Source organism: Calonectris borealis, chromosome 6 (genome assembly GCF_964195595.1).
Source record: "Calonectris borealis chromosome 6, bCalBor7.hap1.2, whole genome shotgun sequence".
Classification (NCBI taxonomy): Eukaryota; Metazoa; Chordata; class Aves; order Procellariiformes; family Procellariidae; genus Calonectris; species Calonectris borealis.
In genome coordinates, this window is record NC_134317.1 from 9,617,807 (window position 1) to 9,633,578 (window position 15,772).

The 15,772-nt window shown below is 36.1% G+C and overlaps 1 protein-coding gene across 1 annotated transcript in view; it reads left to right on the forward strand.

The window, feature by feature from the left end:
• DPP10 (dipeptidyl peptidase like 10) overlaps nt 1–15,772 on the forward strand; it is a 298,673-nt gene that overhangs the window by 137,881 nt on the left and 145,020 nt on the right. Inside the window, exons 4-5 of the mRNA XM_075152780.1 lie at nt 1,702–1,796; nt 12,503–12,577. Of these exons, the coding sequence (XP_075008881.1) occupies nt 1,702–1,796; nt 12,503–12,577 (170 nt within the window). The remainder of the gene's footprint in view (nt 1–1,701; nt 1,797–12,502; nt 12,578–15,772) is intronic.

Consider the following 15,772-nt stretch of genomic DNA (forward strand, 5'->3'; position numbering starts at 1 on the left):
AAGCAGGGGGAATGAACATGGCTGGTTGTTGACAGCTGTTCAAAGTCTCTGGGTTATACATGCCATTTCTCACGTTATGGTTTACTCATAATTGCGGACAGCACTTTGTCCAGACACCTTTCTTTTTTTCTATAATATTGCTTAGCACCGTGGTACAATATCATTGGGGATTTTCAGTGGTAGGGTACCTAAAAGGATACATGCAAAAAAGCTAAAAGAAGTTGCAAAAACTTTAATGTTCTGTAGCAGCTAGTAACCTGAAACCACAATAACTTTCTACAAAGTGTTACCTCTTTTTATTCAAAATTCATATTTGTAATCTGTTTTTTTATAAGAAGTTGCTATTAATTCCACACTTCACAATCTAATTTTCCTTCCTAAACAACAGCTCTGATAATCCTGTCCTAAACTCCGTCAATCCCACCCCACTTCCCAGCCATGATCCTAAAATAGTTTAGTAAGCTCTTAAAATGAGGCTTCATTAATTTTACAGAACATACCAGAGGACATTCACTAGTGCTGTATAGAGTTTCTGTGGAGTCAGTTAAAATACAGCTACATTTTTCTGAATAAGCGAAGCATATTTTTTATGATAGCATAACCTTTTTCTCCATTCATGTTTACTTCCCACTTCATAAAATTCAGGGATCTGTAATGAATTTCTGAGACATTACTGAGGATTAGTGAAGTTCTTTTGGGTTTCCTTTAGGCTTAATTTAGAACTTTCCTTATGCTTTCTATTTTTATAACAAAATAGTTTCATTTGATTGAATATAAATCTCTTACATGGGTTTTAAATAACATGAAAGAATCAGCACTCAATCTGTTCAGTCTCTTATTAGAAATAGTGGGAAATTTGGAACCAATTTTTTTTTTAAATCAAGGCTTATGTAGTTATTGTGTATTTCTTGGTAATTTTGCAGGTATTGATGCAAACAGATACAAAGCCTTTTTCACAGGAGCCACAATTAATTTTTAATTTTTTTTTTCTTTAGTTCAGGTGTATTCAATTATTTTTCTTATGGAAACTTACAAATCAAGCAAGTGGTAGAAGGAAAATATCACAGTGTTTTAAATGTTCTACAAATGGACCTATTTAGCTTTAACCCTCTTTTGCTAACGTTCAGCTTATGTGACGATCTGGTATTCTATAGCCCAGCACCAATCACACAGGACATGGACTGTGTTAAGATATAGTACATACCTTTGTCAATCCATTTACCAGAGATACAGAATAGTACAGAAGTTCTGTTAGAATCACTTCTAAGGAGATACATGAATATGGTGTCCAGCAAAAGCTTTTTTCTTTGCAAAACTTTACTTTAGTATATGGCTGTTTTCATAGTGAATATGGTTGGACCTTAAGCTGTCAGAGTGACAGTGATATCTCGGTGAGAGCGATTTTACGTTCAAGATGTCACTTCGTTCACAGCAATCCCATTTTTGCCAAAGAAAATGTTTCCATTTAAGTGAAATCATATTTTTGAGTGAGGTGAATACCCAATATGGCATAAACTGATAGTTTGGAAGCTCATGAGACAAATCAACAAAACTAGCTATTATGAGTGCAATTCTTCTCTCAGTCTTGTTTGTGTATTGTAATAGAGATACTGTAATGACTGTAATATGCTGGTTTTCTCTACAGGTGTTGTATTAAATACTCAATGTGTTTGCTAACTGTTAATGCCTTTGTTGTTGCAGATACAGCAGTGGTGTATAAAAATAGGAATGGACATGTTGTTGAACTGAATGTAGAAACAAATACAACTACATTATTATTGGAAAATACAACTTTTGTAAGTAATATATATTATTTACTCATTTCTTAGTGGAAGTCTGCTAGCAATTTTTCCTGCAACAGGAGTGAGAGAGTGTAACATTGAAAGGTTACAGAAAATATGTTTATAACCTAGAGTAGATTATATATAAATGGAAAGTATAATCCATTCCTCTATCAGTACACGATTTCTGGCTGAAGTTATTTGTTGTTTTGTTCAACGTGTGTGTAAATAAACAATATGTTGGAGGATATGTTACTGGCTGTAGTCCATGCTTTGTTCAGGCCACTTGAAGGATCATGTCTGGCATATGTGCTGGTGAATCTACCTGATGTCTATTACAATAAGAGATTTCATAAAATGGGGGAATGCTACTCAAAATGGTGAGAGTTTTTCCCTATTAGAAAAGGGGAAAAGTGTTCAAAAGTCATGTGAAGATTTTCCTTTAAGCAATTACATATGCAAAGAAAAATGTGTTTCCTAGTCCTGTTAACCTCTGGCTTACTTGTTCTTTTGTGCTTTAATGGCAAACTAGATGGTTGGGGATTATTCTTCTTGTCCAGTAAATAGTATATACACAAATGGTATGCATATGTTTCTGACTAGCAGTAATTGCTAAGAAATGTTTTAATGCCTTAGTCTACATTTTCTTTTGCTTTGCTTGGTGCTGTTGTTCTCAGTGACACCGCTTATATCCTACCCTGTAATTCTCGTTTATCAGAGGTTTGCAGCATAAATGCGTGGCTTGTCAATCTTTCCTCATAAATACTCCATACAGACCACTGCTGTTATTGTTAATCCCTGTATTTTTAATTTAATAAAATCTTTTGCACCTGCAGACCCAAAAGGATGATTCATTTTCATCAGCAATCTTTGACAAAGGCTGATTTTATTCCTGGTCTATTCCTGGCCTTTACTGATACAGATTCCTCATTTCAAAGCATAAAGCCCCTGGTGACCTTTTCTTCTAACTCCTCAAACTAGAAAGGAGAGAGCAGAAGTTCAGGAGAAAGAACTTGACGCTGACTTCCTAGGTCAATGTAAAGATGAAGGAGAAGGGAGAAGAGAATTGTATTTTAATGGAGTGTGTGTGAGGCTGCCTTTCTGTAAGCTGCACCCTTCCATATGCTGGGATGTGCCTCAGAGTACCTCCTAGCCCAAAAAAGACTGGCGGACACAATTTAAAGTGGGTGAAAAGGTGAATTTCTGTAAAGTACAAACCACAAACTATTGCAGAAGCATTTTCCCTCTTACCTGTGTATGTGTGTGAGCACTTGCCTGGCTATATAGAGGATTAACAGTGTCAGGCCTACGTATTGCCTTTACTGTATAACTTGAATGCAAGCAGCTGCTTGGACATCCCTGGCTATAAAACTTGACTTTAACGACAAAACTTGAGTTTCCTCACAGTTGAATTCATACACTTTTGGCTGCAAGTATTTGGCTCATACTGTGTCAAGTGTAATGCCAGTACGACAGGCTATTCAGTCCATTATGCTAAACCAGTCTTGCCAAGTAATGATGGATCAGTATGGACAGGCTGCTTCATACTCCGAGCGTCGCCTCTTTTCACAAAGTTGCTCTTCTCTGGGCTTTTTATGGAACTGGTTTATCCTTAAGTCATGCAGACTGAGAGACCTCTAGATACTAGATACCTTAATTAGAAATGTGGGAAACTGATCCAAAATGGATAATATTCAAGCAACAATTTAACAATTATGTATGGAACAGAGACAAATAAAAACATGTGTTTTTTCTGCAAAGCTCCTCTCTCTACACAGTCAAAAGCTAAGAGTGTTAGAGGTAAATAAAGTGAATTCCGGCAATGATTATTCATATGGAAGGAGAATAATAAGCTGATAACAAAGCAGAAGACTCAGTAAGTTTGTTGATGTATGTTTGGCAGAGAGCAATGGGAAATGTTGCTGTGCCAAGTTGTCTGTTGACAAGGTGGCCAGCATTCCTAACAGATCATAACATTACAGAGGCAGGCTGTATGGCTGAAATCAAAAGCTGTTCTGTTCTTCTGAGCTCCACCGTTCCCAAATTCACACTGGTAAATGTACTCTTCCAAAGTTAGACACCTGGATCGTTAATCAAACATTTTCCTCGCTCAATGTCACATCTGCTTAATCACTGGTGCATAATTAGAATGGTGCTGGTTTAATGACTCTGCAGAGATGTCTTGTATTAATAAAAAATACAGCACAGATCCAACACAGGCAGTGGCAATGCAAGTTCCCTCATTCTTCCCTACCAAAGGGTTTTAGTCATGGAAGAGTCACCTTTTGATGGGAGTTATTAGTTTGCTTTCAGTCTGCATTCCCTCTCCTGTTTGCCTCTCTGCTCAAGCAGCCCACAGAAGTGGCAGGTTTTTCTTAGTCGTGTTGATAATTGTGCATTGAAAATTGAAGTGCCATGATAAACTCATTGCGCAGGGGCAAGGGGCTAGTAATGACTCTTTGTCACTACTGATTGGGCTGTATTTGAACCAGCAGCTCAGAAGAGATTTTCTTTTTTCCTCATTACTAATCCCTTGAAGCAGTCTTCCACTGTGTACAGATCACTGGCTCTTCTTTTGCATCTTAGAGACTGCCGTTTTTGTGGAAAGTACATTTCTTTTATCCTTATTTGTGTTCCTTATTGTCTAAAAGTCAAAGTGCAGTTTTTTAAAAAACGTATATGTTATATATATTATAAATATAAAAGATTTAAAAAAAAACCACTTTAAAAACTACCTTTAAAAATAGCCGTGCACCTGGAAAGAAGAAAGGCTAGTGTTTTGTTGTTCTGAGATACCCATTTCTCTTCCATAGGGAAATATTTATCCAAAGTTCCCAAGTTAAAAGTATTTTTCCCCAGTTTCATTAGGTTTTATTCAGACAGTAGAAGAAATTACTGCACTTCATTTCTCCTTTTCAAATGGAATCCTTTCCTATAATAAATCTATTAGTAAAACAATCTGGCCTTTTTATAATTAAACTATTAGCAAAGCAATATTATGGATAACAAATACATTGATACAAGTGAAAAGAGTAGCTTGTAAAGCACAAAGAGTATCTATTAGCAGCTCTGGAGATAATAATTTAAAGACATTTTCTAATACATATTTGTCCTCTGAGAGTATTTGTGTAGTGCATCCTGTTTTAGCTGTCTAATAAACAGTTAATATTCTGAGCCAGCGGCATATAAATGTTAACAGCTGGAGGCTGGGCAAGTCTTCTATTAAATGGAGCCAAAAAAAGCCCTAGACATTAATCACTGTGTGGCATCCTGATGTTTGTGATGCTGCCTCGATACGTGATTACAGTATGTTCTATATCATCTATCTGAGGTGCCTATCACCATGATCATAAGTGACATGCCTACCAGTTTTTCAGCATTTAGCTATACCTTATAGTTCCAAAATAAGTAACATTATGCCACATTTATCTAAGTAATTTCAGTGTTTAACAAGCATTTTGTTTATACCTTTTGCTGTCAACTATTACATAAAGTCACTAAGAGCAGGTTACCGGTTCACACACAACCCAGCTACAAGATGTGGCTAAGCTGGAGAGGAGAGCATGGAGGACCACATGGTTTCTTTTGCTCAGGGGAGGTTGTCCATCTGGTCCCTTATCATGCTTCTAGCTCAGCCTCTCTAGTCTGTTTTACAATCCTTAAACCCAAATCAAAATGAAAAAAGCAAACACAGCGATGAAAGAAAACGTGTGTAGAGACTGTGTGTTCTGTTATGGTACTTTCTGAATGCGTTGAATCCTCTGAAAGAAACTTTTAGAAATTTTGCCTTCATTTCTCCCTCTTAAAAAAAGCTGCAATAATTACTTGTTAGCCCTCAGTTCCACTGCTTTTGTGGTGGATGTATGCAAAATTATTCGGAGGCCATGCATACACCCTAACACTCAGTCCAGGATCCGATCCTGAGTCAGAAATTAATCTAGTGTTTCACCTTCAGCCTTTCGAGTGTAGATGATGGGATATATTTTGAATCATCAAATAAGAAGGTATTGACTTGTTTGCAATGCCCGACGATACAAGTATAATTTTTTCAGTTTGGAAACTCTAGAGTAGGGTCTTGTATTTACAACAGCTTCGCCCCAGCTGTATGCTTTGAACTCATCTTAAACCCAGCAGTTCCTGACTTACTCTCCCCCTTGATTTTGGTGCCTTTCCACAACTCTTTTCAAGCTCGAGGGGAAACTGCATCCTGGTGCACAGCAAACAAGTATTACTAAGTTGCAAACCTGTTTCCAGGGGCTTGCCGGGAGTATACCCTAGAGTACGTTGCATTGTCGTATTACTGTGGACCATCTTTTACACAAGGATGGAGAGAGAAGGATTACTTCTTGCTGCCTGCTAATTAGGGGATGGTGTGAGAAGGGTGAGCAGAGCAGGAGTAGTCTTGGCTCATGAATCATGATTAGGCTGGGGCAGCCCAGCTGTGAAAACCCTGTGGAGGCCTTGCAGCCAAAAGCAGAGAATGAGAGTTTTAGTCCAAGCAGAGCTTTTGGCAGAGACTGTTTTGTGCTGTTTTACAGAGCATTGTTCATAATCAGCCCTTCTTGTTGATAGTTCTCGTCTTTTTGATTTTTTTTTTGTTTTATGTTCCCTACCACCGCACCCCCTTCCTCTTTTGATGGGAAACTCAGTGCAGCATCTTAATGCAATTATAGTTCCTTTGTTGATTAATGTAGATTTAATTGCAAGAGTAGTTTACATGCTTATGTTTTAAGAGCCTTGTGTAAGAGATTAATGAAAGGGTGAATAATGGTAAATACATTAAACAACATTATATAACCACATAAATATTAGTAATTGTTGCAACACTGGACATTTTAATGACCCACACGTGTTGTAAATAGGTGATTATGAACATTGTAACATTATCTCTGCTCTCCCATGCTCCTCTAAATGTTAAATAACCCCCTCAGCAAAACCTTTTCAGTAGAGAGGTTTTTATGAGTTAGAGTTTATTGTTCCGGTGCACCACTGTGCATAGAGATGGGAAAGCCTGACAGATGGAAGGGTTTGCAGTCACTGTGGTTTGGTGGTGGCCATTGGTTTTTGTCCAAGTGAAGGCGGTTTCAACACACAAAATGCAGGGTACAGTACTCTAAACTGTAAAGTTAGGGTAGCTCTGTGTGGGATATCTCTAAATAAGACTCCTGATGAGATCATTCCTTGATATAGAAAATAGTTAAGGATTAACTATACCAAAGAAGAAGGGGGGAGAAAATGTTGTGATTTACTGATTGGAGTTTATTTTCTACGAGGGAGGCAATGGTGTGAGGCTCCTGTGAGCTGCACAGGTCTGTTCATGCCCTTTTTGTATCCTACAGTCACCTCCTCATGTGTGTGAAAGTATCTTGGGACAACATGAGGAGTTTCAGGTGCATTTGGGGGGTTTGGTTTGTGTTTTTGAGAACCACCCGTCCAGGATGGCCATTGTCCATAGGGTAGAGTTCAGCTTAGATCGGGTTTTAAGGCACATTCATCTTTTACACTGGGTAGGAAAGCCGAGTGTTAACAGTTACATCACACAGCATTGCAGTGGTTTTGGATCTAGATCGAATGCTCGGGTGACACAAGAAATATTGCATTAAGAAATGTTACCTTGGAAGCCCAAGTTTTTCAACATTCTAATTATTGTGCATTTTCCTAATTACAACCTGACTCTCTTCTCCTGTTTTTACTGCTAGGAGGCTTGCTTTTCTGCTAGGCTCCACTCTTTGCTACTTTCTCATCTAAACTCCCTGTGATCCATCTTCTCCTTTCAGTCACAGCAGTGGTAATGGGAGGAAAATCCCATTGTTCCCTTGATTGCTGGTACCAACCGAGGAAACTGCTATATGCTATTTTGCAGCTAGTGTATTTCTGTCCCATCTGATTCCTCTTATGCATTGCCATTTGGTCAATGCATAATTGTGTCTTATGTCTGATAAGTTGAGCTGAATGCCTATGAATGCTAATGAACTCCCATACACCCATGTTCAGTTATACTATTAAGTTAAAATACTGATACAGGTGTAGGTTTGTGATATAGAGAGATGTATAATTTCCTAAGTAGTTGTGTTGCCACCAAACTTCAAAGTAATAGACTAGAGGTCTTGAAATATTTTATCCTGGATGAATAACAAAAATTTTTAAAGCCTAAATGTGTTAAGTGAGCATTAATCAATAATGAGGGAAGGATAAATAATAGGATTGTGAAAGATGTAAGTTTCTGGGAAAAATAGAAGTACAAGAAACCAAAACAGAAGGAGGGGAAAAACTAAAGGGAAAAAACTAAACAACAACAAATAAGTAAACTCCACAGAAGTGAAAATTTCCTCAAATTGGTTTTAACTGTGATATATTATTTAACTTAAAACTATCCAACTGAAACTATGAAAAAAAGACTACTATAAAGTGTTTGACAGTTGATAAGGATATATTCTTACAGCTCTGGGCTAAACTGTATTATAGGAAACTTCCCTCTGCTCTCTAGCATATTTTTGAAAGACTATGAATAAGGCACTGATTTAAATGTTATAGTAGTTAAAATCCACAAAAATAGTAAAAACAACATTTTATAGTAGGTGAAAGAATAGAGCAAAGATGAAGGGAGTAGCCAGTACATCAATAACTCAGAACCAGGCTTTAAGAAAACAGAAGAAATAAAAGGGAGCTGATACTGAGGGGCCCATGCTGAGGATGCAGAACCTAAACCCAGCCTAAAACTTCTCTTAAACACAAACATAACAGCCATTTCTGTTAACAGCAAAACACACATAAAATGCAAAATGAAAAAAAAAAATTCATCAATGCAAAATATTGACACTGGAAATCAAACTTGAGAACATATTCATCGGAATTTTGTTTTCCATTTTAATCATCCTTATGGAAAAGTGGAAGAAAAGCCAATTGGGGTGTGTGTGTGTGTTGTCCCTTATATTTATTTGTTGCAGAATCGCTTTTTCTTTTGCTTTCACTCTTACTTTCTCAAGTTGTTCTCATCTTCTTTTCTTTCCATGCAAAACTACGTTTAGCAAGACATATTTGGAATGTGGATGAGAGAAGGAAGCTGGAAAGCTGAAGGGCAAAAGACTATTTAAATGCAGTGTCCTTTTGCCTCCATTTGGCTTTTACCCTTGCAATCTATGGTGACAGTGAGACTAGCAGTCATTGCTTGTCCATGGGATCGTCACATCACTGTCAGGAGAAGAATTAAAATTCTTATCATATGAGGTATTTCAAATAAACCTAGAAATGCAATGTTTAAAATGGTTAGACCTAATTATACAGTCAGTGAGCGTTTTGCTTGGGTGAGGAATGCAAGATCAGATACAGGATCATTCTTTCATGTCTGAAAAAGTGAAATGATGTCAAATTCAGCAATATAGGAAAAACAGATGACATATTTGTGAATTAAGAAGTGAAGACAGTGTACAGGTGTTTTAAAAACATTTTTTTTGGCTCAGAATTGTGCAACAGTGTGAAATATAACTAATTTAGGGATTCCAGCAATTTATCTAGTCAAAGTGTTTCCTAGTTGCATACAGCTGATGGTTTTCGTCGGGATTTTAAGTCTCAAGGTGGCTAGGTAGAACTGACAAATATTAGGGACATAAGGAAATTACCTTCCCTTTTTCCTTCTCTTCTGCCTCTCCTCTGTTGTGCTTTGGAAAGGAGCTAAGGGTACATATGGAGCACACAGTGCAGCACCGTGTTGAATTACCCCCAGTCTCCTAACTAGCTGATGCTGTGCAGTGATGCACAGGGAAACTAGCCCTGCTTCTGCATCGAGGGACCGTGCCTAATTAGCTATATTTCTCCCTGTTTCAGAGCTTGTTTGTCCAGAGCTGCATTTCTTAGAGATCAAGCACAGCTAAACCATAGAGGCATAGTCGTAAGGGGCAGCATTTAGGTCTGTCTCCCTGAAGGAAGGCTCAACAGCTCCTGACAAAGCAAGAAGCTTGAAAAGCTGCAGATATGCAGACATGATAGCGGAACAAGCATCTTCCAGATTTATGATAACAAGACACCCGAGGTTTTTTAATTCCCAATGTTTCCAATATGATATTTTTCCAACACTTTCTTTAAAACTCAAAAATATGGTCTCCTGTGAAGAGAACAAACCCTTGGAGTCAGAGTCTTCACAAACTTCTTTTTAATGAATAAATATATCTAATCCCTGTAGTGAATGTCTCAACAGACAAGCTCCCAAGGGCTTGAGTGGCATATGTCTCACCTCCTACAGCAAGGACTGAAACTTTCTTTTACGACCATCACCAGCTGATCTTATCTCCTCAGTCATGGAGTCAGGCATCTGTTGATTAATGAAATACCTTAAACATGTTTATGGGGAAAAACCAAAATCTGTCTTTTCTTTTACTGAACTCACAGATTGTGAGCTTACTTGCCATGTTTGGCAGGAGCAATGAGTCAAGTGATTTTTGTGATTTTTTTTTTTTCCTGTTGTTAATCTAGAAGGGCTTCTTCTGTGCATACAAGTAGACAGTTTCTGAATTTATCACCAAAATTGTGCTTGTCTTTACCAAAAAAACCCCAAAACAGACCTCTAAAGAAATTTAAATCACTTTAAGTGACTTTAAGTCACTTAAATCTCTCTGGAATTCTATTAGAATTAAACATATATTTCCTTAAAGGCTTGATTGTAAATCCAACTTTAAAAAATAGGCTAATTATGTTTTTATGATAATTTAAAGAAATCAGCATTGCTATCAGCTTTGGCAATGAACATGTGATTTCTGCCAGTCTAATTTTTATTTTCTTGTTTCTTAAGTGAAACATTACAAAGTATGAAACAGCTTTATGGTCCTTTTAGCAAGAATAATGCCATTATACCAACAAAAAGAAAACTACTTTGCCAAAACCATTACCTGCAATCAAGAAATTTTAGCTTATTGGCATTGCATGTAACCATGTGTCTGAGGCATTTCTGGAGGCAAACAGAATTTTGCAGGTGAATGTAAGCTGAATGAACAAGGATGTCTTCAGTAGGATTCAAATGATTTTAAATCCCAAATCCACAGGACTCTATACTTGGATATACAATATGTGAGTAGCTCTTGCTGGTGTTGCCTTGAAATGCCAATAGTTTGCAGCTGAGCTACTCAGGTGTTTGTATTAAGTGCATCATTACTTTTGTGGTGGCATAATCAGTGACTGAAGATTCTTAGTAAACACATGAAATGGTTAGCGCCACACTCCCTGAGAATGAATTTGGAAAACTGCCTGGGTTATATATTGCTGAAGACCGAGGTAGTGGGGCAATAATTAATAAACTGCTAGAAAGCAGAGAAATTTCATATCTAAAAATGTTTTCAGTGATGTGCCAAGAAAAGGGAATGTTATTCATAGATTAACATTAACATAGTCTCTGCTTAAAGATGGTTAACTCATAAAAGCTAGTTTAAGCACAGTAGAAATCTGTTCTGAATACTTTGTAGATACAAAAGAATGCTTTTAGGGTTTTTTCCTCTTCTTTCCTCAAGACTGCAGATTTATCTTCTAACTTTCGATACTGTTACACTCTTGCATCAAACTAACACACAGTTTATCTTCAAACCTAATTTTTTCCCTTTGATTTCTTTGGATAGCTTCATTCTAATTATATTACCTAGGAACTTGAGTTTAATCTGTATATCGAAACATAGCATCTTCTAGGTTTATTGGAAGATTAGATTTTTTTTTTTTTTTTGGAATAACTCCTTAGCTATTCTGAATGTATTCGTTTGTGACTTCTGGTTTGTGTACCTCAAACCCCTGTTGACTTCATTAGTTTAGCAGTGGGATTAGGCTAAACAGAACAGGATGCTTAAGAAATAAAATAAGGGAAAGCATGCCTTTGAATAGTGGATAGATCTTGTTCTGCATAGGTATTAGTTTATTTGCTTTCATCTTGTACCTTTGTGGTTCTGTTATTTTTTCTATCCTACTTTTTCTATTCTTATCTGTATTTTTTACTTCTTTTCCCTTTTCCTTTCATTCTGCAAATAGATGTCTTGAGATTCATTTAAAATTATTTCCTTCAATGCCCTTTAAAGCAAATTCTTATCTTCCTCATACATTAGATGCATTAAATTCTTTCTGACATCAATATTACCCCTTGATTAAGTTACAGCCCTGAATTCAATGTGTCATGTAGTCTTGGATAGATGTAAAGTAATATTAGTTTTATAATGCTACCTTATGTTTCACTTTGCTCTCCACTGAGCATTTTCTTTCTTATAAGAAAGAGTTTTTCATTAGTGCAAGTTGTCTTGCAAAATATTTATGTATGTGGCGTTAAAAGAAAAGCAGTAGAGACATAGTGCATACCTATTCTTTTTCTTGTATATTATCTTTAAGCCTAATCTATTATGAATCTCCCTAATAATCATTCCTGAAATACACATCAACCAAGGTGTCTTCCTTCATCCTCTGTAAATGAATTGGTTATAGTTGTTATCCTTGAGCTGAGTGCTTGCAATCAGGATAAAAAACTCATCAACTTCTTAATTGGTATTTAGTGTCGAAGCCAGATTCATCTGTGGCCATTGTACTGATACCAGCAAATTAGACTAAGAATTATATGAGTCCTTCTTTTGTAAAAATTACGTAGGTGTTCTAAACCAGACCTGTCTTATGAATGGGAAGTTCTTAAATTAACTGTAAGAAAATTTGGAAAAAATGATCCTTCTTATTGCAAACTCACTTTTATTGTTCCTTCATTTTAGGTAACATTCAAAGCATCAAGATACTCAGTTTCACCAGACTTAAGATTTGTTCTTCTGGCGTATGATGTTAAACAGGTAAGCCAACTATTCATAACCAGAGCCTCTAAATTAAAACTCTGAAACCCTTGTTCTTTTGTATATTTAATCTGTGATTCCACATAATATAATATGATTCGTGTGCTTGATTTCTCTTCCCAAAACCTGATGAAATGATGGTGAAGTATGTATTTAAGTGTGCACAGAAATACTGCAAGGTTCTCAGTTGAGGCAAATTGCCATGGCTCCTTTGAAATGCCATGCCGGTTTATGTAGTAGAGGTTTCGTAACCCTTAAACTGTTCTGTTACTAGGTGATTATTATTATATTCCTTCCTGTTTTAAACAGCTGTACATGTCATTTATGAATTATACTAAAAAAAAATCTAGGCTGATTCATGTCATGGAAGTTTTATTATTGGCTTCAGTAGTCTGAAACCTGGTAATCTGAAAGTCTCTTGGGCTATATAATGCAGTGTATTCTTTGTTTCTCATAGTATTTAGAGATTTTGTATGCTATTATGTTGCCAAAAAGAGTTCCAATCAATAATACCATATAGAGTTTTCTAAAATAAATCTTTGAACACAAACAAAAATGAAAATGGTTTTATGAATTTCCTCTGTGCATATTGGTGTTGGTATAAAAAGTGCTATTAAAATATGAACTGTTATTCATTACAGAATAGTTCTGGATTGATAGACTCAGTGGTTATTCAAGCAAGTTTGGGTTGTTTTGTTTTTTTTTTTAATTTTGGAACAGTAAAATTTATAAATACCTGTTAATACCTGTGACCTTAATATCAGAAGTCAATGTTCAGAAATGAGAAAAGATTACTATTGTTTATCACATTATACTACAGTATAGTAGTTTACTTATTGTTTTGTGTTGGTAACTGATAATACAATAGCTGCGCGTTGTGTACTGAAATTCTTAGAACAATAAAATATTCATTCCCAGGTCAGTGTACAAACCTTTCTGGCCTCCTGGTAACATTGCTCTATTGATCTGTATACCTGCAGCTTTAATAATTATATCTGCAAACTGGAAAATGTGCTGAAAGCTGATATGAAATATTCTAAAGGTGTTGATGTAAAGTGATTCGTCTACCTGGGACTAGATCCAAGTAGGTTTTCTTCTAGCAAATATAGTGGATTCTGGATCAAGCTCTTTTTATGATATGTTTTGACCAATAAACCAGGAAAGAGCTGCTCTTGTTCAATTCAGTGTTTTTGTTGTAGAGCGTTCCAGTTTTATTCCTGTCTGAAAAATATTTACTCCTTGCTGTTTCCCTTCTTCATTGCTTCTTTTTGTGTGAAAGAGTTTAATAATCCCTTATGCTGACTTAATTTCCTCATTTGATGTATTGAAATTTTCATTTTGGATGGGTTGGTTTGTTTGGGATTTTCTTAGTAGTTGCATATATAGCTGATACAGAAATATAGGAAAACATGAAAATATCCATCACACTTTATTACAGCTAAATGTAGTAGCATCAGGGATGAATCCCTGCCCCACAGTAAAGATGGTCCACTGACATGCAAATTGCTCTTAATGTATGCTGAATATAGCACTTTGCAGGAGGACTCTCTTTCCGTATGTCATTCTTGGTTTTGTTGCAAAAAGAAACTTTTCCTTCCTTTTACAGTCCAGTTGCTGATAGTTACTTAGAGGGATGAGGTTTGCAGCATTTACATTTTGCATCTAGGCATTTCCTTTGCTCAAGTATATTGACAAGAAGTAATTAAAATGAGGGGTGAACAGTGTTTGGCAAGCAGTTTGTGGTGGTAGTCCTGGATGGCTTTGGATGAGGCTTGTGATGCTCACTCTTGAGTGCACCAGCTGGGCTTATGGCTTTCAAACCAGAAACATACTGTGATTGTTGCATCCTCTACAAGTAGTGGTGACGGTGCTAAAATTTGTTAATAGCTGGATGTTGTCAGCCAGATCCTCAGTTGATGTAAATAATAATAATAATGCCATTGAAGTCTGTTACCTCCCGAGAAGAATCTGTTCCTTAGGATGGAAAGGAAAATCACCAAAAAGAGTGTAAGCCAATTCTTTCAGAAGTTAGAAAAAAATATTGCTGTGAATATGTGGTAAAAATCCTTTTTTCCTTCAAATTTTCTGATTCTTGGCATATTTGTTAGGCTGGTGAGGCACTTCTGCTTTCTCAAAATCTGTTGGGGAAAAGGTATACAGTGCCTTGGAAAGCCTCTTTATTTCTGCATAACTAATGCTTCTTAATAACATGAAGGGTTCAGTTAGTGTTCATTCTTTTTGGGCCTTCTCATTTGTTTTTTTTCCCCTCAGTCAGAGCCAGACTTACTGGGTCTGGATGAGAGGAAATCCACCTGTCTACCACTCCTTCCCTTGGCTGTTAACTATAAATTATAAAATTTGTTGCCTTTAAAATTAAAATTAAATAGCATAACTTAATTGGAGTTTTTCAAATTAGTTTCAGTAGAATCAGGCCAGATTCTTTCCTCATATCTCATTTGAGTGTTACTTTTTACAAAACTGAGGATTTGCTTATTGTCATGTGTTACAACACATGCTTGAGTCTTTTATAATACCCAGTACAAGGAACTGCAAATAACTTCTTGTAAGCTTTTAGCTGATCTCACCATCTGCTGTAAATTGCCACAGACCCCTGGACTTTACTGCCTATGTTTGCCTCTTAATTTTCCTTCTTTGTTAAGATTTAGGTGTATAATTGCACTGTAATGTATTTGATGGGTTTTCTGCTTTTGGGTTTTTAAAATTATAATGGTTGTTTACATACATTAATCTGTGTTCTTTGTAACATACAGTAATACAGCTGGAACAGATTTATTTATCAACAGTTTTATAAATAAGCTAGTGTGTTTCAGCTGAACAGATTGGAGAAAAATAGAGACAAATGTTTCTTCAAGACATTTTGTCATGAAATTGTAATTAGAAACAAGGTTATTTTGATGTTTGGATTAAAAATAAATGTTGAGTTAAATTAAATAGTTGAATATTTATTTTCCTGTTGTCAGCATTTTCTTTAATCTATTTTATGCTTGGAATGGCAAACTTTAATTAAATTTGCAGTTGTTTCAGCACAATTAAGAATGTCCTCTATGCGTAACGGGAGATAAATCTGCATGAAAATAAGCCATCTTTGAATACAAAAGTAATAATTGAATGAATCATTTAAATCATGCTTAATAGAAGGAACAAAACCATTTCATGTGGCATAGCAGCTGTTTT